The sequence below is a fragment of the Aristolochia californica genome, unplaced genomic scaffold, assembly GCF_029961685.1.
Source record: "Aristolochia californica isolate CCGP_79_NKW_82.1479 unplaced genomic scaffold, dmAriCali1.0.hap1 SCAF_3, whole genome shotgun sequence".
Taxonomy (NCBI): Eukaryota; Viridiplantae; Streptophyta; class Magnoliopsida; order Piperales; family Aristolochiaceae; genus Aristolochia; species Aristolochia californica.
Window position 1 is genome coordinate 48,328,194 of NW_027181992.1, and position 22,205 is coordinate 48,350,398.

Genomic DNA, 22,205 nt, shown 5'->3' on the forward strand with positions numbered 1-22,205 from the left:
CTTAGTTTTTAAAAATAATTAACATTATGCTAGTGGATTTTTTATTTCACAAATAGAATTTTTTTAGAATATATATATATATATATATTGCCCTATAAAACTCATACAATAATAGATAGCAAAAAATAATAAAATATAATAAAAATACACTTAAAAATAATTAAATTATATGTAATTATAATACACTTAAAAACTAATTATATTATAAATTTTCAATGTACATAAATAATGTATAAAAAGAGCATGCAAAAAACTTTACAAAAATATACACCTAATCAAAAGAATAAGTCTATTACTACATCATTATGGGGGATATGATGAATGCCTCTCTTACTTTGCAAGTAGTACATAAATTAACGTATCTCATCATGTTTAGACAGTAGAGTTTGTAACTAATGAGCATGGTCATCTCGTGGAGAACGTATCTCCTCCCAAGTCAAATCCTAACTCCTTACTCAAGCTCTCATGCACTAGAAGAAGATCCTAAAGCTGCTTGGGCAGAGGAAAATTGATTCTCTTACATTTCTTTTTCTCTTCCTCTTAGCAATACAAATGGGCTCATCATCATATGTAACAATTTATCCCAAATTCCACCTAAAGGAATGTTAGTATTTGGTTTAGTAACATCTCTCCCATCTTCAGCATCAAACTCCACCTAGCTAGAAGTACCACCATTCCTGACACCTTGGGTTTGGACAACCTTACCCTTCTTTTCTTTTTGGTCTTCATTTTGAAGACCTGTTAACACAAAAGCTTCATCAAGAGAACATTTTCATTAATTTCAATTTTCTTTGAATGGATTCCATTATAGGTAATCCTCAACTCATTTATGATATTTAAAAAATATATGATATTTGGATTTCAGATCAAGTTTTAATCATAGCCTAGCTGCCATCTTGCTCATGAACATAAACAACACATCCAAATATTCTCAAATTAGACTAATCACCAAACATACCAAACCATACTAGTGTCTTGATTTCAACTATTATGGAAGGTGACTTGTTAATAATGTGGCAAGCTATATTTACAGCCTAGGGCAACCTTGCCATTAATCTCAGATACCTTGCCTCTCTCATTCTTTTAACTACTCAGTTTTACTTAGTTTCTTCCTCGATACTACTAATATGGAGTTTACATTATTTTCTAATTTATTGAGTTAACACGCAACTCTGTCAAATCAGGTCGGATTTTAGACAAGGGACTCCATTTTTCTATTCTGTCATCAAATCCTTTTCCATCCGCCTCGAGTATCGTCACAGGACTTCGAGTCCCGATTTAAACTTAAAGATTTTTATGTGTCTGAGTTGAGAGTCGAATAACATGGGATTGCAGGGAAGCTGGGGTTATGCAGGCAAGACATCTCCCTTCGTATTTCGCTTAGTTAGTTAAGTAAATAAGTTTACCCGTTTAACAGCTAAACTATTAAAAAGAGAAAACCTCGGCTGGGCTGGTCCTTGATTCATAATTTTAGAAAAAATAAATTAAAGAACCCCTGATGGATAACTCATATCTATATATATATATATATATATGGTTCCCACTGGTCAAGTCGAGGGTGACTTGCTGTTGGGGCTGCTTCCCTGCTGGTGTTCGCATCTTCTATTCCCGGTGACAACAACGGTTCCCGTTCTTCTTTCAGTTAGAGGTGAGGTCCTATTTTCCATTTCCACCCGCCTAATTTTCTACTGCCTGTCCTAGCGGGTCCAGATATGGTAGAATATATGTATTTTCTGCATCCTCGTTCAACTATAATGTCTCTGTCCGAGGGTCGTGTAGGAATCTGTAGGGCTTTTGAAGATCAATAGAGACTCCTGCTCGAAGAAAATCTTTTGTCAGTTTTGATCGGATTAGATGGAGCTTACCTGCATACTGTTCCCTAAATACTTGCTGATTCATTTTCCCGAAAAGTGATGATACTGGGATTGTCTCACACTTTATGAACCTTCTATGCGTTCCTCCCTGAATTAGACATCCTCGTCTCCTTTTAGGTTTGAAGCTTTTTTCTCAGAGGTTGTCGAGTCCCGCGGTCATTGAGGGTGACTCTGCTAGTGTGATTTATTGGATGTCTAACTAAGCTGCGGTTCCTTGGTGATTGGTCATATGTACGGACCTTATTGAGCATTATCATCATTGATCATTTTCTTGGTAGCATGTTTCCCGGTTAGCAAATATTGTATTCTGCTTCGTAAGCAAAAGAATTCGTTTCCCGTCTTCAAAATTTTGTCGGCAATACTTTTCTTCCGCATGTATCTTGAAGTTTCATTTGTCCCTTCCCTCTCTGTATGGAGACCTGCGACTTCTTTCCCTCTTCTTTATACTCTTTTAATCTTTCACGCAGAGCATTTTTCAGAAAAAAACCAGTTGCTGCTTTGTGTCACATTATGTGTTTGTTGCTGGTGCAAGGGAGAGTGACGCATTTTACATTATGAAGAAGGGTGGGGACTTTTCTTCATTTGTATCATGCAACGTTTTATTAAGGAGGAGATTCCTTTGATTCTTTTGAGAAAAATCTGTTTCTACTTTTCCAATGAATAGTTTTTTTCCTAGTTTGCCTTCAACAAATCTTTCTACTTGTGTTTAGTGATGGCTAAAAGATTTTTTAGATTTTATTTTCAGAAATGACACCAAATTACTTTCCTGATTTTGTTAACTAGAAGTCTTGCATTATATATTGTCACATTGGAGACTACTAGACACTCCCACAAATACTTGAGTCATGACATATAATGTTTGCTTTGTTGGTAGGTAAACCATGACTTGAGTCATGACATATAATGTTCGTCTTGTTGGTAGGTAAACCATGACTTGAGTCATGATATGCAATGTTGGTCTTCTTGGTAGGTAAAAAGTCTCATAGTTATGTGGTTGTACAGGTGCTCCTTGTCTTAGGCTAGTTGTTTAAGAGCGAGAGAAGTTGTGGCAGAGTTGTATCACATAAGGTGAGCTTAAAAGAATCATGTGCTTAGTAATTGGGAAGAGGCCTCATTACTTTAGATGATTACTTTATGAGTAACCTGTCCAACTTTAACATTGTAATAGAAGGAATTGATGCCATCCTAGTTCCATCTCTTTCATTTTAGTGACCTGTGTGTGAGTTCAATGAGGCTTGTGGTATGTATGTCATTTGTGCATTGGACTAGTAAATTTGTTTGTTTAGGTCAAGTATGAGGGGTATAGATAGTGCATAAGAAATCCTACCATTATGGGGTTGTGCATGTTTTGCACCTCTCAATTGGTTGTCTAAGTATGAGAGAAATGGCGGGAGAATAATCTCACATTGGTTTGGACTTGGGAAAGTTTCTCTACTTATTAGTTGGGTGGAGACCCTTTTACTTCAGCTAGTCATCTGGAGGAACTGGTCCAACTTTATAATTTTTAGCTACCTGGACATAAGAGGTACACTAGTTGACGAAATGAATGCTCTACCAACATATGGATAACAAGTACAATAATGAAAACAAGAGCTGAAGTGGAATATTATAAGTGTATTTTTACAATTTTTAGATTACTGACAACAATTCTTCGGTAGTTGAAAGCTTAAGTTTGCATCCAAGTTGCCTAAATTTTCTTATTTGTCTTTGCCCTTTTCAAGGATATGCAAGGTGCAATTCGAGCAATTAGAGCTCACTCAAGTGTTCTCAAATATGCTGTGTTGCAACACATCCGCATTGTGGATCCAGTTGTGCAGCCTGCCATATTTTCACGATATGAGTCAGTCTCCTCAGCTCGACTGGAAGAACATGGATTTGAAAGTACCACAATCTCAGACATCTTGAAAGCGAAAGGTAAAAGTGCTGATGGGTCTTGGCTTTGGTGCACAACAGATGATACTGTTTATGATGCTGTTAAATCAGTAAGTGCTATCTCTTTAATTTTTTATTTAAAGGAATTCTGATTTATCTATGACTAGAGCATTAAGGCTCTCTACAGAAGGTTTTTTTTTTTTTTTGGGTGGGTGGTGGAGCCGGGGGTGGGGGGGAGGATGCCTTTCTGACTTTGACTCTCTATACATATGCTTTTTGAATTTTTATCATTGATAACCTTTTTTGAGATAAATATATTGCAGATGACACAACATAATGTTGGAGCTCTGGTGGTGGTAAAACCAGGAGAGCAGAAATCAATTGCTGGAATAATCACTGAGAGAGGTAAACAACAGCTTCCCAAACTTTGTTGCTTAGATGCTTATGATGCTTCTCATATCGTTGTTGACTTAATTATCACTAGCCATGTATTAACAGCTAGTGTGACCACAAATTCCTCATTAGCCTTTGTGGGAAGTGTAGGGGCAGAAAGCAACTCCGGTCTTTTCCATGCTTTAGCTTAAAAATCTCACCAGATTAGACCTACTGTTAATTATTGGCTAACCCATCTTCTATCATAACTGAAGTCACAAAATACAAGACCAAAATTCTGTTACTCTTCTGCAAAAACCTTATTCTTCATCATGTTAGCATGATTTCTTCCATTTATGGAGGCCCTTTACATGGCTATAGCACATCTCAATGGTGGAGCCTCTAGTTAATGAACTAGGTATGTGTCCTAAAACTTTACAAAGAAAAGAGGTCGAATAGGAGTAATTTGAAGAATTTGAGAGATAAGTTTTCAGAAGAAACAGCCAAGAATGTTTCTTCAAAATGTTTAATAGCAGGCTTCAACTCTGAAACAGAGAAATATTTTACCCTTCATATTAGGCCAGTTTATGCAAGAAGTTATTTCCTGCACAAAATGGTATTTGTTTGATTTCAGCTAGAAGGGTTACATAGTGTCTTAGTTTCTCTTCTTTCGTTCATAGTCTGTAAGCCCGTTTATTGTTGACTGAGAAAGGGCACCTTAGTAATTTTAGAGAAGACAGTCAAGTGAGGGTGAGATAACTGTTTTCTAAGGGAATAAGTTATTGGAGGGACTATCCTAGCCTTAGGCCTTCCAATTTATGATTTTAAAAGAAACATAGTTAGTTTTCCTATGCTGCTTCTAATTCCTATTAGTTTAGGTCAATTGTCAACACCCTAGGACAGACTTCTAGCACTTCTTTGTATGTCAGATTCCAGTTTGACACAGCTTAGAAGCTCTAATTGGACTATAAATATATTCAACAAACAGAACTAAGAAAATCAAGAAGAAAACAAAAACTGAGGTAGTAGGTCTTTGGAATTCTATAATGTTCAACCTCAAAACCAAGTTACAGCAGTTCTCCTGAATCCTATATTTGTAATCACCTTCTAGAACTGATTTTCTGTTAAAACTTCTGCTATAATATTGCTAACGGAAATAACTTAATAACATTAAATATTTCTTGATCTGAGCTAACTCATTGAATTTTAACTCGGACTTTCTAAACCAATCATAAAGAAAACTTCTACAACTTGTTTAGGACAGAACAAATTTGGTAACTTTATAATTTCCCAAGACAAACTATTTAATGAAGTGATTTTGAATTAGAAGCTGCATCTCCTCGACTTCTTATTCTATTCTCCTTAACGGTTTGGTTTGTGGCTATTTCAGAGGCACTAGAGGCATTTGGTAGGGAGATCCCCTCTCCCCCTTTCTCTTCAATCTTAATGGTGAATACCTCTCTTCTTTGGTCTACTCGACCAAGGCAGTTGGTTGGCTCTCCTGGTTGATGAACAACAAGAGTTTGACGTCCCTACACTACAATTTATAGATGACACTCTCTGGTTTGGCATCCTCAATCAAGTCAAAAGAATTAAGGCCCTCCTCAGGGTTGTTTGAAATCACGTTAGGATAGAAAATCAAATGGTACAAGACCACAATTATGGGATATCACATCACCATGTAGGTTCTTCATTCCATGGCTGCTTGCCTCAGATGTCCCACTGTTGTTCTGCCTACCACATACCTGAGGCTCTCCTTTTCGATGTCTGCTCTCACAAGAATTTTTGGGCCCCTTTGATCGAGAGGATGGAGCATCGTCTTGCAACATAGTGGGGGAGACTCCCATTGAAGGTTGGTCGCGTCACTCTCCTCAATTCTTGTATTGTTGGGCTTCCCAACTACTATCTCTCATTCCTCCCATGTTCGATGTCTATCTGCCATCACTACCACCTTGTCAATTGGAGGAAGTTTGCTAATTGAAGGCTCTTGGAGGGTTGGGCATCCGTTTTACCAAAACCACGAACTTGACCCTCCTCCTCAAATGGCTTTGGAAGTTAACTTTTCCCTGTACACCATTTGGAGACCCATGGTTGCTGCTTGACTCAACTGGGGCTCATAGTGGCGGACTAGTGGAGGGTCGCACCATAAACTCTTTCCCATATGGTGCTTTGTCTTCCTTCTACTTCCCACCATTGCGACGGCCGTGAGATACATTGGCTGAAATGGCTGGCATATTCGGTTGTGGATCGGCTTGTGGAGAGGCTTCTGTCCTCTCAAGGATTCTTACCCGTCATTGTCAACCCTTAGCCCTTTTTTTTTTTTTTGACGGATGTATAAACTATTAAAAAAGAGGGAGCAAGAATACAAACCTAACTAAGTGGACTTTCCTCCAGAACAAGATGTTAGAGTGAAACACCCGTCTTAGCCTAAGTGTTTACCAAATGATTGGCAGACTTAGGAATATGGTTCCAAATATAGTCAAAAGAGAAGTTAAATTACATATTTCAAAATAAATATCCCAATGCCACCAAGGAGGAGTGGTTGACTTTGCGTCAGCCCTTAGCCGTAGTTCATCCATCTCTTGAGGTCAACTCGTGGGACCCGATGCCTATTGAAATCTTTACCTCAAATGGGACCTTAATGATGCTGAAAACAATGGTGCCTTTTGGAAGACTTTAGTTCAATTACTATCCATAGCCAGCTTGAGGACAAGCTTGTCTGGAGGCATGATACAAGTGGTAAATTCTTGGTTACTTTTACCTACCTTTACCTCACCGGGTGGGTGTCATACCTTGGGTAGCACCACACAGCTCTTGCATGGAGCCTTTGAGCCCCTCCCAAAATCAGATTCTTCATTTGGAGCACCTTGCACAACAAAATTTTGATAGTCGATAATCTTTGGAAGTGTGGAAATACAAGTCCTGCTATAAATTGCCCTCTTTGTGTCCTTGCTGGTAAGGGTCTCCTCGTCCTTTTTCACTGCACCTTTGCCTGGAAATTATGGACGCAATTGTTCAACTTCATTGGTATCCAACTTTGCTGCCCAAGCGACCTCATCTCCACTTGCCAGCAGCTCCTCGGGATTCCCCTCCCTTGCCTAGGGGATTTTTTTTTTTGTTAAGCTTGCCTAGGCCACATCCCTTGAGGGCTCTAAAGTGTGTGGTATAACTGTTGCTTCAACTTTAGATTCGCTAGCACAGATGAAGTTGCTATGAGCATTATTGGATAGATCTCCTCGTGGATGCTCACTAGGAAGCAGTTCTCACATCTTCGAAATACGCCCCTCTGCAACAATTGGGGTTTGGTTGTCCAGATATGCGCCTCATCCCACAACCCTCTTGTGCATGAACGGATTCCTCCGCCACCGGGTGAAGGTAGTGCTCTTGGCAACCTAAGATTAGCTAGCGTTGGAGGGGCCATTTGCAATTCTTATGGTGCCAACCTCCTCACATATTCTGGACCTTCGGGAGCCTCGGATTTTACATTTTCAAAGCTCAAGGCCCTCCTCCATGGTCTCATGCTTTTCCGGAACCATATGATAGGACTTCTCATTGTTGAAGGTGACTCCAAAGTGGTGATCTCTTAGTGCTCCCTCCCCTTTTCCGAGCCACCTTGGCGCCATTGGAATACCTTTTACTATGTTATGGACATCTTTTCTCTTCTCTTTTGTGTATGGACTCGTGTTCTGATATCAACCAATTCTTTTGTTGATTCCCTTGCTAAGAATGGTGTTTCCCTCCAATCCCTTATTGTAAAGGGATCCCATTCCTAATTGTTTGTTCTCCCCTTGTGCTTAATAAGCTTACTAGTTTCAAAAAAAAAAAAGAAAGAAAGAAACTATAGTCACTGACCCATCATGCTTGACACTCATTTTAGACTTTGGGGCCCCTCCCCATTCCGTTTTGTCAACTCGTGGCTCAGTGACAATAGCTTCTCCACTGTGATTTCTGATGGTTGGAGTGACTTTGAGGTTCATGGGCCTCGTGGCTGGGATCTTCCTCAGAAGCTCAAGGTTCTTAAGCAGCACCGCAAATCCTGGTCCTTGGGGTGACGATCTTAGCGGATTGATGAAAAAAGCTCTCTCCTCAACCAGCTTGCTACCCTTGATGGTATTGAGGAATCTGGGGGGTCTCTCTTCCAATGAGTTAGCCCATCACTCTTCCATCCAAAACCAAATTCAAACTTTTGCTCACAATGAGCTCATCCGGTGGAAGCAGCTAGCTCGGTTTCGGTGGCTCTCAGAAGGGGACGACAACATAGTTTTTCCATGCTGTAGCATCTGCCAGGCGTCGGGCTAATCGGATTACCTCGCTGTGTGTTAATGGTGAGGTAACCTTCGATCGATCCTCCATTACTAACTCTTTGGTGTGCTTTTTTGCAGGTCTTTACACTAAAACTTGCCACTCAAGGCCTCTTATTCAGATTGTTCACCTTATAAGAATTCTTGAAGCGGCCGCCAGTCTGATCGAGCTACCTTTCTCTATGAGTGAAATTGAAAAGGCTACCCTTGGCCTACCTTGTGACCGGGCTTCCAGTCCTAATGGTTATAATGGCGAGTCCTACTACCACTGCTTTTTTTTTTATAAAGATGTATTAATAAAACGAGAGAGAACAAAATTTTACAAAATTTAGGGGAGCATCTCTTTTACAACCAGCGATTGTAGGTTACCTCCCTGCCTAACAAGCACATATGCTGCTGAATTAGCGAATCTCGGAATGTGAGTCCAAATACAAGAAACAATTGAGGTAATCTCTAAAATTTCCCGAAAGGTATCCCAATGCCGCCACGGGGGAGGAGAAGCATTCTCACACCAATCGATAACCACTTTTGAGTCACCTTCGATATGAAGAGGGCCGCTGCAATTGTCCCTGAAGACGCGCAGACGTAGAGTCAGATATGCCCAAAGGGCCGGCATAAGAGAATAGCTGATTATCGGAATGGTCTGAAATGACTCCTTTGAAACCCGAAATCCCTGGATTTCCAAGAGATGATCCGTCAAAATTTAACTTAAGGTGACCAGGAGCAGGAGGAGTCCATTCTTGCAAAATCGGGATCTTTGTCCTTGAATGCATCATAGCCATATTTCTCCAGTTTTCACGAATAAGGGTTCCGAAAAAGGAAGAGAAGACTTTCTTAGTTAGAAGCCAAGTAGATATATGCCCCACCACTCGATCCGCTACCTGATTTGCAGATTCACATTTTGCATCAAAACGTCTTCTATTGTGCTCATTCCAAAGTCCCCACGGAATGAAACTAATGCAAGCAGATAGCATCGTTTTACCAAGACCAGGTAGAGGGGTACCAATGAGCAACTTACTAAACGAGAGAAGATCAACTACCATGCAGAATTGTTGCCCAAACTTACTAAGAATGAGAGTCCACACCCTCCAGGAGAATATGCATTGGAGAAGAATGTGACTTGTGGTTTCATCTTCAGAATTGCAGAGTGGGCAAAGGGGGTCAATTGAGGGATGACCTCTTCTTCTATGAACGTCTGCCGATAGAATCTTGCCTAGACAGGCACTCCAAATGAAGAACTTTATCTTTGGGGGGGCACATATACGCCATACGAAGTTAATTTCATTCTTCCTCCCAGACGAATTCCAGCCATTTAAAAGCCATATGCAGATGAAACATTGAATTTGCCCCTTTTATCTGGCCACCAAATGAGCTTGTCAGCTTCCAAAGGCCGAATTTTAATCGATGCAACAGAATCCATCAGGCGACTAGCCTCCAGGGCCTCGTTATCCGAGAGACCCCTTCTAGGATGAAGGTTCATACCACCCTCCTCAAAAGCTTCTACTACTGATATGTCTCTACGGGGTGTGAGGAGAAAAAGACTTTTGAAAGCGTCCTGTAATGGCACCTGCCCTATCCACAAATCTTCCCAAAACTTGAGCGATCTACCGTTGCAACATAGAATCTACTTGCGGAGTAAAATTTTGGAAGTAGGAGGTATATTGCTCTCCATATTGAGGATAAACTTCTACGATTACCGCCTGACATCCACCAATGAGTATCCCCACCAAGTTTAGCAAGAACCATTTCCTTCCAAAGATTTGAAGAATGGGTATTAAACTTCCATAACCATTTGAGAAGCAACGCTTGATTCATATTCTTGGATTTCTGAATTCCAAGGCCACCCATATTCTTTGGCAAGCAAACATCATCCCATCAAACCAAATGATACTTGAAGGCATCACTTGAACCCTTCCATAAGAATCTTCTTTTGAGTCTATCCATAGCCTTACAGATGGAGATAGGACAAGGCATAAAAGATAATGCATAATTAGGGAATCCTCCAATGCAAGACTTGAGCAAAATGAGCCTACCCGCTTTACTAAGCAGTCGTCCCTTCCAGGATGCAAGCCGGGCTTCAATTTTCTCCACCACTGGATTCCAAAGATTTTTACATATATGGCCATTGAATAGGGGCAGACCAAGGTAGGTTGCTGGAAGGTGACCTGTTGAGCATCCAAAAATACTAGCCATCTTTGTAAGTGTCTCAGGATTAACATTGAAACTCATGAGGGAAGTCTTTTCCCAATTAACTTTCTGGCCAGATGCTAATTCAAAGAGTCCCAATACCGCTTTAATCTTTCTTGCACTGTCAGTGTTGCCGATTCCAAATATGATGGTATCGTTTGCATATTGAAGAATGGGGATATTGAAAGCCTGATTGGTACTAGTAGGCGGGAACCATCCGAGATTGCCTGCCGAGTAAAACATAGCAGATAAGAATTCCCCTACCATATTGAATAGAAGCGGGGAGAGAAGATCACCCTGTCTGATTCCTCTGGTTCCTTTGAAATAACCACAAACTGAGCCATTAAGGAGAGAGTATGAGGCCGAGCCCACACATCTTCTGATCCAGAATCTCCATCGATTTCCAAAGCCCATTTTTTCCATAATCTCATCTAGCAGAATCCAATTCACTCTGTCAAAAGTTTTTTCTAGATCAAGCTTCAAGGCAATTCTCGGATCATTATTGCGCCGGAAATGGTCAATAAGTTCATGAGCTGCCATAGTGGAATCCAAAATCTCTCTTCCTTTTAAAAAAACGCCTTGCCCTCTGTGTATAACTGTTGGAAGAAGAACTTTGAGACGATGAACTAAGATTCTGGCAATAATCTTATAAGCACTTGTGACAAGATTGATAGGCTTGAAATCCTCTGGTTTCTCCACACTAGCTTTCTTTGGGACCAAGGCAATAAAGGACGCGCCAATACTGTGGAAAGTGATACCATTATTGAAGAAGCCATTAATCATTTTGCGATGATATCCTCCTTGAGATGAGGCCAGAATCTTTTCAGAAAATCTCCTTTAAAGCCATCAGCGCTTGGCGCCCTATCACTTTCCATGCCTAAGACAACACATTCAACTTCTCTGACTGAAAACGACATCTCTAGGAAAGAGGTAGCTGTTGGGGAGAGACGGGAGAGCCTAATATTCTGAAGCTTTGGCCTATTAAAGCATTCCTTTGAATATAGATCTGTAAAAAACTTGAGCAAAACATTAGTATTCGAAGTCCTACACGATGTTACCTCATTATTCACACATAATGAGGTAATTCGGTTGGACCTATGCTTTGCCGAGGCTACAACATGGAAAAACTTTTTGTTGGCATCTCCTTCCTTTAGCCATTTAAATCTGGCTCGTTGCTTCCAACGGACCTTCTCTTGTCTTGATGGAGTATTGCATTAAGATTAGAATTAAGAGAAATACGAGAAGAGAACTCCGCCGAAGATAAATACCTCTGTTCTTCTACCAGATCTAGGTCTGCAAGTTGAGAGAGAATAGAAGACTTCTCAGCAACCAGAGAGGAGCGATGGTTCGTGGCCCACTCTTTAATTTTCTTTTTTAAAAATTTAAGCTTCAGAGGAAAAGCTCACTCTTGCCTGCCCAGATATGGACCCGCCATACACCATTCATCAACAAGAGCCTCAAATTTTTTTGCCAATAACCAGAAATTTTTTAACCGAAAAGGAGAGGGACCCCATTTCTCGAAAGAGGTGGTCAACATGATAGGCCAATGGTCTGACCCTACCCTGTTCAGAACCCGACCAGAAACATTCTCGAAGAGCTGCAACCAATCTGGATAAGCCAGAAAATGATCCAACTTTGACAAAATTGGCTGTTGTTGGTTATTCACCATGTGTAATTTTTCCCAGAGAGGGATCTCATCCAGCCCACTCCTACTACCACTGCTGGCCTACCATTAAAGATGATGTTGTTGCCATGGTTCATGACTTCTACCATCGAGGGATTACATATCGTAGCATTGGGGCCTCATTCATTGCTCTCGTACCCAAAAAGTCAAATGTTGAGCAACCCTTGGACTTCTGGTCAATAAGTCTCACCACAAGCACCTATAAGATCCTTGCTAACCGGCTTAAAGCTGTTCTGCCCTTGGTCATTCACCAAGGGCAAAACACTTTCTTTAAGGGCCGGAACATACTCGACTTTGCCATGTCAAGCCATGAACTTTTGCACTATTTCAAGACGATGAAGCTCCCCTGGTTTGTCCTCATGTTGGATTTTGAAAAAGGTGTTCGATAAGGTTAACTGGAGGCTCCTTGATCACCTTCTCACCAGAATGGGTTTTGGCCAAAGATGGCGAATTTGGATCAATGCATATCCTCCGCCTCGTATTCCCTACTCATCAGTGGTATTGTTTGTGGTCTCTTCAAGGGTTCTTGCAGCATCTGACAGGGCAACCCACTATCTGCGTTGCGCTTCAATGTCATTGCTGAGTATTTCTCTTCCTCGGTCTACTCGGCCAAGGAGAAGGGTGGCTGCTGCCAACTGCCGACCATGAGGAATTCGATGTCCCTATCCTTCAGTTTGCTGACGGCACAATATGCTTTGAAGTTGGTACTATTGGCCAGGTTAGAAAACTTCGGGCCCTTCTGGGATTATTTGAGGTTTCCTCGGGTCAATTGATAAACTGGAGGACCTCTTTGGCTATTAGATCGGCCCCGAGACTTTGGGGCATATAGCAGATTTTTTGGGCTGTTCTCTGAATATTACTCCATCGACATACCTTGGCCTCCCTCTTTTCGATAGTAGACCAAATGCATGCCTATGGTCTCCTTTGATTGAAAAGTTTGAGCACTGTTTGGCTACCTGGCGTGGTAAGTTGCTCTCCATTGCGGTTAGACTCACTCTCATGAAATCTTGTCTAGTGGGCATCCCAAATTATTATCTCTCCTTCATGCACTGCCTAGTCTTTGTTTGCAAAAGAATTGACTCCATCAGAAAGCACTGCTTATGCCGAAGATCCGAGAACTCCTTCCTCTATTATCTTGTCAATTGGAATGAGGTCTGCATGCCATGGTTGTTAGGCGGGCTTGGTGTCCGCCCCACAAAAGAAATGAACCAAGCTCTCCTCCTCAAGTGGATATGGAACTTTAATGCTCAGAGTGCCTCTTGTTGGAAATCCATGGTGGCTTACAAGCTACAATGCTCTCCTCCTTGGTGGTTTGAGGGGGGGAGACACAAACGACTATCCCCCATATGGAAATCTTTCCTTCCCCTGCTTCCTCTATTCAAAAGTGCCACCTCTTTCTATGCGGGTAATGGGTAGAGGCTTCTTTTTTGGCGTAGTGCTTGGTGCGGCAACCAACCCCTTATGGATGCATTCGGATCTCTCTTTACCATCACTTCTTGGCAAAACACCCTTATTGCGGATGTTTGGCATAACTGTTCCTTCCACTTCAGACAAGGTCTTTAGGGTAGCGAGGCCAACAACCTGTGTGCACACCTGAATATTATAGCCCCTATTGTAGTTTGGGAAAACATACCAAATAAGATATTCTGGAAGCCGAACAGGAGCAGCCTCTTCTCGGTAGCCACTGCATACTCTTACATCAGAGGTTGGACGATCAGCTCCCCTGAGCACGATGCCACTGCTGCATGGAAGCTTTTTGTTCCAAACAAAATCAAAATTTTCATATGGACAGCCATTAGAGGGAAGATTCTTACTGCCGACAATCTCCACAGGCGGGGTTTTTCAAGCCCTAATGTGATCTGCCCTCTCTGTGATACATGCAACGGAGGATTCTTACTGCCGACAATCTCCACAGGCGGGGTTTTTCAAGACTTAATGCGATCTGCCCTCTCTGTGATACATGCAATGAGTCAATCGTGCACATCCTCTTCCATTGCAGCTATTCTTGGAAAGTTTGGATGGGTGTCTTATGAAAAATCAATCTTCAGCTCGCCCTCCTGCAGGACCTCATTGGAACCATCCAGATCGTTAGAGACACCCCTCTCCCCAAGCTTGGCAAGATCCTTTTATCTGCTTGTCTTGCCCATGTGCCTTAGTGCATCTGGTTAGAGGGCAATAACCGGCGTTTTAATCACAAGTCCAGCAACATTGATTGTTCTATCGAGTTGGTTGTGGGTCATGTTACCAGCTGCCTTCACTCTCATCGAGAATTTTCTACCTTCAAGGGGGTGCCGCTTTGCATTAACTGGCGTATCCTCGCCAACATGGCGGGCCCATCAAAGACACTTGGCATGGTCGAATGGTCCCCCCTCTTCTAGACAACATCAAACTAAACTTTGACAGTAGTGCATTGGGTTGCCCGGGTCTGGCTGGATTTGGAGACGCTTTACACAACTCATCGGGTGAGGCCATCTTATCTTATGCGGGTCCATTGGGTCTTGCTGACTCTACCACAACTAAAGTCTCTGATCTCCTCCACGGTCTGAATATTTTCGAGGAAGAGCTCTCTGGGCATATACATATTGAAGGAGACTAGTGTCATTATTAGTTGGGGATCGGGATCAGCTTCCCCCCCTTGGTGCCACTGGCCTACCTTGCCAATCCATTTCCGATATTGTATTCATTATTTCATGCTCTTGGATCCATGTAATCCATTCGGCAAATTCTTTTGCGGACTAGGACCTCCCTCCAATCTCTCACTGTATGGGACGGTCCTCCCCCATGATGTAATTTTCTCTGTTTAATACAATTCTTAGCACTATTTCAAAAAAAATTTATAGCGGTCAGCTGCCAGGGGACATCAACGCTCCGGGAGTCCAGAAAACAAATGATCTTAATCTCATGGAATGTTCGAGGAGTTGGGTTTGAACGGAAGTGTGGGGTAATTTCTCGTTTCCTCTCTCAACTTAAACCTTTGTTGAAAGATAAGCTCAAGCCCATACGACCAAGGAAGGTCCACATATTTATGATTATTATCAGATGGGCCACACGACCAAGGAAGGCCCACAAGATGGGCCCAAGCCCATAAGAAGTAGGACCCACAATGATTACCATGAGCTGTCATCCTTATCACATCAGTTGGAAGATCAAAGACTCACAAAAGTATCTTTATCTTAGGGTCACGACCAAGAAGAGTTTTAGTTTAAGTTATATTTGTCTTTTATCAATATTGAGTTACCTAATTTTGTTAGGACTTACCTTAAGTGTTAGAGTTTGGGTGTAATTGGGACAAGGGTAGTTTTATTGTAATTGGACTCTACTACCTTCCTCTATTATAAATAGAGGTTCATATACTCTGATTACAACAAGTTATTGATGTCAATGAAGTATTTCAGTTTTCCATAAATTCAACAACCTTCTATTGTGGTGCTACAAGACAAAGTGTCAGAAGATGATTGATCATCTCCCAAGGGAGTTACGGCGTTGTTCGTCGATGAAGTGGGCGGTTGTTAACGCCATCGGTCAATCCGGTGACATCCTAATCGCCTGGGATTCTGCTTGTTTTGATGCTCTTGATGTTAAGGAGGGTTGTTTTTCCTTGGGCATCCACTTCAAGATCACACTTCTGGTAGACTTTGGTGCTTGGCTGGAGTACATGGTCCCACGAGATATCGGGAGAGATGCCGATTTTGGGACGAGCTCTTGGAGTTTAATCAGATGTGGGCTTTGCCCTAGTTCTATTTGGGGGATTTCAACGCTATTCTCTTCTGCAACGAGATGAGGCCTCCGACTTCTTCATCATCTCCTCCATGAGGGGTTTTGCGGGCTTCATCGGTGGTTGCGGTTTGGACGAGATCCCTCTGTCAGGGAAGATCTTTACTTGGTCAAATGGTCAGCAACGCCCAATCTTATCTAAGCTGAACCGTTTTCTTGCTTGCCCAAATTGGTTGCAATTATATGAAAATGTTTCCGAAAGGGTGCTTAATAAGGTGGGGTCAGATCATTGGCCCATTTTGTTCTCCACTTCTTTTGGTAGATGGGGACCCTCCTTGTCCGTTTTGAGAATTTTTGCCTCCTGGAACAAAATTTTGATCTTCTTATAAATGGATAGTGGTTAGAATGCCAAACCCGAAGGTAGATTGGAGTAGGCCTTTCCTCTGAAGCTCCAGTTTCTTAAAGGAAAACTCAAGGAGTGGGCCTCGAGCCGTTGTGCCTTGCTAGGTGCTGAGAAGGTCTCTCTTCACTCGTGGATCGCTGATCTGGATTCTGGTGAAGAGCAAAAGTATTTATCCCCCTTGGAATTTTCTTCTCGCATTTCTCTAACTACTAACTTGAATCTAATTTTATATCAAGAAAGAATTCAGTGGAAACAAAGAGCAATGTTCAAAGGGCAGAAGGATGGGGATGCAAATGCAAAGTTTTTCCATGCCCTCGCCTCGTCGAGGAGGAGATCCAACCGAATTATCTCTTTATGTATCAATAATGAGGTAATGTCGTGTCGGACTTCAATTACTAATGTGCTGATTCAGTTTTTCACAGACCTGTATTCGGAGGAATGCTACAATAGGCCTAAAATTCAGCACCTTCACTTCGCTCGCCTCCCTCCAGTAGCTGCGTCCCTCTAGGAGTCTCCTTTCTCCGTTGGTGATGTCGAGCGGGCAGTTTCAGGCATGGCAAAAGATTAGGCCCTGGGTCCCCGATGGTTTCAATGGGGATTACTTCAAAAGGTTTTGGCCGAGTATTAAGGAGGATATTACTGCTATGGTCCATGGCTTCTATGAGAACGACATCACATATCTTAGAATTGGGGCATCTTTGATCACATTGGTTCCAAAAAAGAACAATGTAGAGAAATCGGAGGATTTTCGGCCTATCAATCTCATCACTAGTACAAACAAGATTATTGCCATAATACTGGTACATTGGCTCAAGGCTTTCCTTCCGATTGTCATCCACCGGTGGCAAGGCGCTTTCCTCAAGGGAGGAATATTCTTGACTCCACTATGGCAGCTCGTAAACTTGTCGACCACTTTAGCCGCTCCAATGATCCGTGAATTGCCCTCAAGCTTGATTTGGAAAAGACTTTTAATCGAGTTAACTGGCTCCTGTTGGACAAACTGATAGATCACATGGGTTTTGGTGAGAAATGGGGATTTTGGATTAGGAGTTGTGTGGGTTTGGCCACTATTTGCTCATCCTCAATGGCACGGTATGCGGCTACTTCAAAGGAACAAGAGGGCTTAGACAGCGAGACCCTCTATCCCCACTCCTTTTTAACATCATGGTGGAGTTCCTATCCTCCATTTTCTACTTGGCCATGGAGCTTGGCTGGCTGACCCCTACTAGCCACTTACCGGCTTTTAATGTTCCCATCCTCCAGTATGTGGATGACAATATCATCTTTGGGATTGGCAACATGGAAGGAGCAAGAAGGATTAAAGCAGTGTTGGGCCTTTTTGAATTGGCCTTTGGGCAGAAAGTTAATTGGGAAAAAACTTCTTTGATGGGTTTCAACTTTGACTCCGAGCTGCTCTTTGATATGGTGAGTCTATTTGTATGTTCGGCTTCTAACATTCCGACCACTTACCTCGGACTTCCTCTATTCAACGGACGCATCCACTTGGAAAGGTCGGTTTCTCACCAAGGTAGGTAGACTTAACCTCCTAAAATCTTGTATTGCTGGCATTCTGTATTACTTCCTATCCTTCCTGCCCTGCTCCGCCTCCATTTGTAAAGCCATGGACAAAATCAAAAGAAGGTTCCTTTGAAGGGGCTCATGCGATACTTTTAACTATCATCTGGTAAGTTGGGATGAAGCTGTCTTGCGCATGTCCCATGGTGCTTATGGCTCGAGCGAAATAACTGGAGATTCAACTCCAGAGCTACCACCTTGGACAATACGGCTTCACATGTTGTAGGCCTTATCTCGAGCTAGTTACATACCAAGGAGGTGTTTGCCTTTCTATCGGGTGTTTCCCTTCTGAAAAACTGGAGTTTGATCACTCATAGGACAGGCCCTTGCAGGACTCCAGTTATGGCCATTTGGGGTCCTCCCCCTTGCGACTGCATCAAACTCAATTTTGATGGCAGTGCTATAGGCTGTTCTAGGCCGTTCTATCTTATGCTGGGCCGGTGGGCAATACTGATTCAAATACTGCTAAAGTGAGTGTTCTTCTATTCGGCCTTCGAATCTTCAAGGAACGTCTCCATGGCAAGCTGATTATTGAAGGAGACTCAAAGACTGTCATCAGTTGGTGTTCAAAAGATAGCTCCCCCCTTGGCGCCACTGGCCCATCATTAACTGTATTGCTGACATTGTGTTATCTATTCATTGTAATTGGAATCTCATTCCTACATCAACCGATTTTTTGGCTGATAAATTGGCAAAATTCGAAACCTCTCAGCAATCTCTCATTGTTTGGGAAGACTTCCCTCCTTTGTAGTTTGCTCGTTTTGAGCTTTTGTCTTAATAAAATTCAGCACCATTTAAAAAAAAAAATGTTGGGATGAAGTTTGTATCCCCAAGTATTTGGGGGGTTTGGGTATCCGGAAATCTAAGGACATAAATCAGGCTTTGCTTTTGAAGGGGATTTGGAAGTTCAACACCATCTCTTCCAATCTCTGGAAGGAAATGGTGGTCGCCAAACTCAGTTGCTCCTCACCTTGGTGGATTTTGGGAGGTAACCGAAGATGCCTATTGCCGATCTAGAGATCCTTCTACTGTCTTCTTTTGACCTTCTCTTCAGCCATCAAATTCTCTGTGGCTGACAGGGCGGTCTTTAAAATTCTGGGGAGATTGGTGGGCTGGGAAGGAGCCTTTTCAGAGTTCTTTCGGCAATCTATTTCACCTATCTTTGCGACGAGAGCTTTCGGTGGTAGATGCTTTTGAAGGAAGTGGTTGGAACCTCCACTCCCAGAGGGATTTGTCTGACACTGAGGCTTTGGATGTATGTCGGCTGTTGGACTCTATTCATTCTTTTGAGTTGATTTCTCTTATGTAGGATAAACTAATTTGGTGGCCTCATAAGTGCAGTGTCTTCTCTGTGGCCTATGCTTACTACTACATTAGAGGGTGGCACTCCCATCGGGTTGAACATGAGGTAAATTTTACGTGGCGCCTTTTCTCCCCACCCAAAATAAAATTCTTTATGTGGAGTGCATGCCTCAATAAGATCCTCACTATAGATATCGTTAGACGGAGAGGCCACCCCTCTATTGATCTCTTTTGTCCTGTCTACGATTCGGAGGAGGAATCGACTAGCCATATTCTCTTGCAGTGCTTGTTCTCATGTGGACCTCCATATTTTTCAAGGTCGGGGTACAATTTTGTCTACCTGTGAATCTGATTACTGCTAGTAGAATGCTTCTTGGTGCTGCTCTTCCTGGGATGGGAAAGTTGATTCTCTTTGCCTGTACCGCCTTCATTCTGTGGGGTCTTTGAAATGAATGAAATCGCAGATGCTTCTATGCTAAGTTTGAATCTCGGGAGAGAGTTGCTGATTGCATCTCGGGGCACATTTCCTCTTAGTTGCTTACTAAGAAGGCCTTTTCCCCTTTCGTGGGCTTTACTATCCGGGGTAATTGGAACTGTTTGGTTCGATTACATACTAGAACAAAGCCTCCAATCCCTTGTTGTTAGGGGTCTGCTCTTTTGATTTTGTATTTTGGTTTCTAGTTCCTTGTTAATATAATCATCCTTTCTAAAAAAAATAAAAAATAAAAAAATTATTGTATGCTAAATCAGAGAGTGAATGATGGTTGGGTCTTTGTAACACTTTCCTTCTGTCCAAAGATCTTGAAGAGGCTCATCAAAGCATTATTCTAGTGTTTGAATATGATCGTCCCCTTTAAGTTCCAGTCTAATTTGGGTTTGTTTTGTCTTATGATTGATGAACTCATGAGCTTTCTCTGATCCAACTTTCAAACAAATTGACTCAAACAAAATGAAATTTCTAATTGGGATGTGATCTCCGTCTTGTTGGGCCTAATTGCAAGTCTCTTCCTCAGGGAACATTCTTAATGAAATTCTCGCCATTTAAAAAAACAAAGAGTGATCCATAGCAGTGACGATCTTAGTCAGAGGAAAAAGTGAATCAATGGTCACATGAAGATAATAGTGAATAGTTTGATCACACAGAATGACTGTCGAACTAAGCTCTTATTTTGCATGGATTGGTTTTAGACTGGTCACAGGATGACTATCCATCAACCTTTTTTGTCTGTCTGCTTTGATTTTAGATTGATCTTGGTGTGATAATCCAACAAGGTTCTTTTCTGCCTGCATTGATTTGAATCAATTACGATTTGAAAATGAAGCAAAACTTCTTATCTGCATGCATTAATTTGCAAGGGGCATCAATTGTCTTGAATGACGAGAGGTTTTATTAAGCAAGAGAGAGGAGCTAAGGACACAACAGCTAGGGGTGTGTCAAAGCCAAACAAAGGGAAAAACAAGAAAGCAAATAAAGGAATGCAAGACTAGGAAAAGGAGCACTCCCTTCTTTTCTAGGGAGCCTACTGCCATATTTGCAGATCTAGTGACTGTAATGCCACATAATGGAGAGAGAGCTAGTGATGGGATTTATCTCATTCGTAATGTGGAGGAGATGCCATGGGAGGGATATCTTTTCAATTACAAAGTAAGGCCGGAGCAGATACACATTTTGGGATCCCCACAATGACCAAATACTCTTTTGCTTTGGGTCCAATCAGTGACCAATGCTTGCACGTCTTTTTTCTTTCAGAAACTAGCTGCTATTATTGTTCCCGCAGCCTATCAACAATCATGAGATTAAGACCTGTTCAAATTGTAATCGTTTGTTGCTTGGCTCATGTTTAATAACTATAGCCTTTTTGTTGACATAACTGGTCAGTGACCAATGCTTGCACGTCTTTTTCTTTCAGAAACTAGCTGCTATTATTGTTCCCGTAGCCTATCAACAATCATGAGATTAAGACCTGTTCAAATTGTAATTGTTTGTTGCTTGGCTCATGTTTAATAACTATAGCCTTTTTGTTGACATAACTGGTCAGTGACCAATGCTTGCACTTCTTTTTTCTTTCAGAAACTAGCTGCTATTATTGATCCCGTAGCCTATCAACAATCATGAGATTAAGACCTGTTCAAATTGTAATTGTTTGTTGCTTGGTTCATGTTTAATAACTATAGCCTTTTTGTTGACATAACTGGTTGTGTTCCATTTCCGTTTTCAGATTATCTGAGGAAGATCATTGTGCAGGGGAGGTCATCCAAGTCAACAAAAGTTGGGGACATAATGACTGAAGAGGTAAGCTGCTAGGTTTTATTATCTTGGCTATGGTTCGAAAACTTGACATTATTTCAATGTTCCTGTCCAGAACAAGCTCATCACAGTGACACCGGATACAAAAGTTCTGCGGGCAATGCAACTCATGACTGGTATGTATTACTCTATTCAAGTTTTGCATGGAATGTGAATGGTTGAATTGAGCATATGCTGGTCGGTGGTGGCAGATAACCGCATCAGGCACATTCCAGTGATAGATGACAAGGAGATGATTGGGATGGTTTCAATTGGAGACGTTGTTCGAGCAGTAGTTAGCGAGCACCGTGATGAGCTCAATCGCCTTAATGCTTACATACAAGGTGGATACTAGTATGTTGGTGGAGAAAGAAATTCCTGCTCTTGGTGATGAAAGATAAAAATAAAAATAAAAACTGTTGCGACTGGAAAGCAGAGTTTTAACCTAACCAACATGGGCAGGGACCTTTGAGAAACTTTATGTGCATATTGTTCTGTTTGCTTGTTAAACAACTTTGTGAACCTTTTGAGCGAAGGAGATGGTTGCTGTGTTAATTATGTTGGCGTGGTGCTGTCTTCAATCTCTCGATTTGTTGTGCGTTGTGGGAGGAGCATAAACCATTGCTCTGTAATA

The 22,205-nt window shown here is 41.8% G+C and overlaps 1 protein-coding gene across 2 annotated transcripts; it reads left to right on the top strand.

Annotated features, from left to right (window-relative positions):
* Positions 1-1,558: 1,558 nt before the first annotated feature.
* Positions 1,559-22,154, top strand: LOC137959036 (CBS domain-containing protein CBSX3, mitochondrial). Of its 2 annotated transcripts, none has more exons than XM_068806303.1 (6): positions 1,559-1,648; positions 3,596-3,856; positions 4,070-4,151; positions 21,504-21,577; positions 21,648-21,708; positions 21,784-22,154. In XM_068806303.1, the coding sequence occupies exons 2-6, from the start codon at positions 3,599-3,601 to the stop codon at positions 21,924-21,926; spliced, it is 618 nt and encodes a 205-aa protein (XP_068662404.1). In that variant the 5' UTR covers positions 1,559-1,648; positions 3,596-3,598; the 3' UTR covers positions 21,927-22,154. The 2 variants fall into 2 exon arrangements, with proteins under 2 accessions (XP_068662404.1, XP_068662405.1); XM_068806304.1 differs by lacking the exon at positions 1,559-1,648 and adding an exon at positions 2,891-2,942.
* Positions 22,155-22,205: the final 51 nt, after the last annotated feature.

Excerpts from the sequence above, each read along its gene's own strand:
- LOC137959036 (XM_068806303.1), top strand. The coding sequence starts at position 3,599 with ATGCAAGGTGCAATTCGAGCAATTAGAGCTCACTCAAGTGTTCTCAAA. Across the intron at positions 3,857-4,069 it reads TTTATGATGCTGTTAAATCA|ATGACACAACATAATGTTGG; the intron begins GTAAGTGCTATC and ends AATATATTGCAG. Across the intron at positions 21,709-21,783 it reads GGCAATGCAACTCATGACTG|ATAACCGCATCAGGCACATT; the intron begins GTATGTATTACT and ends CGGTGGTGGCAG.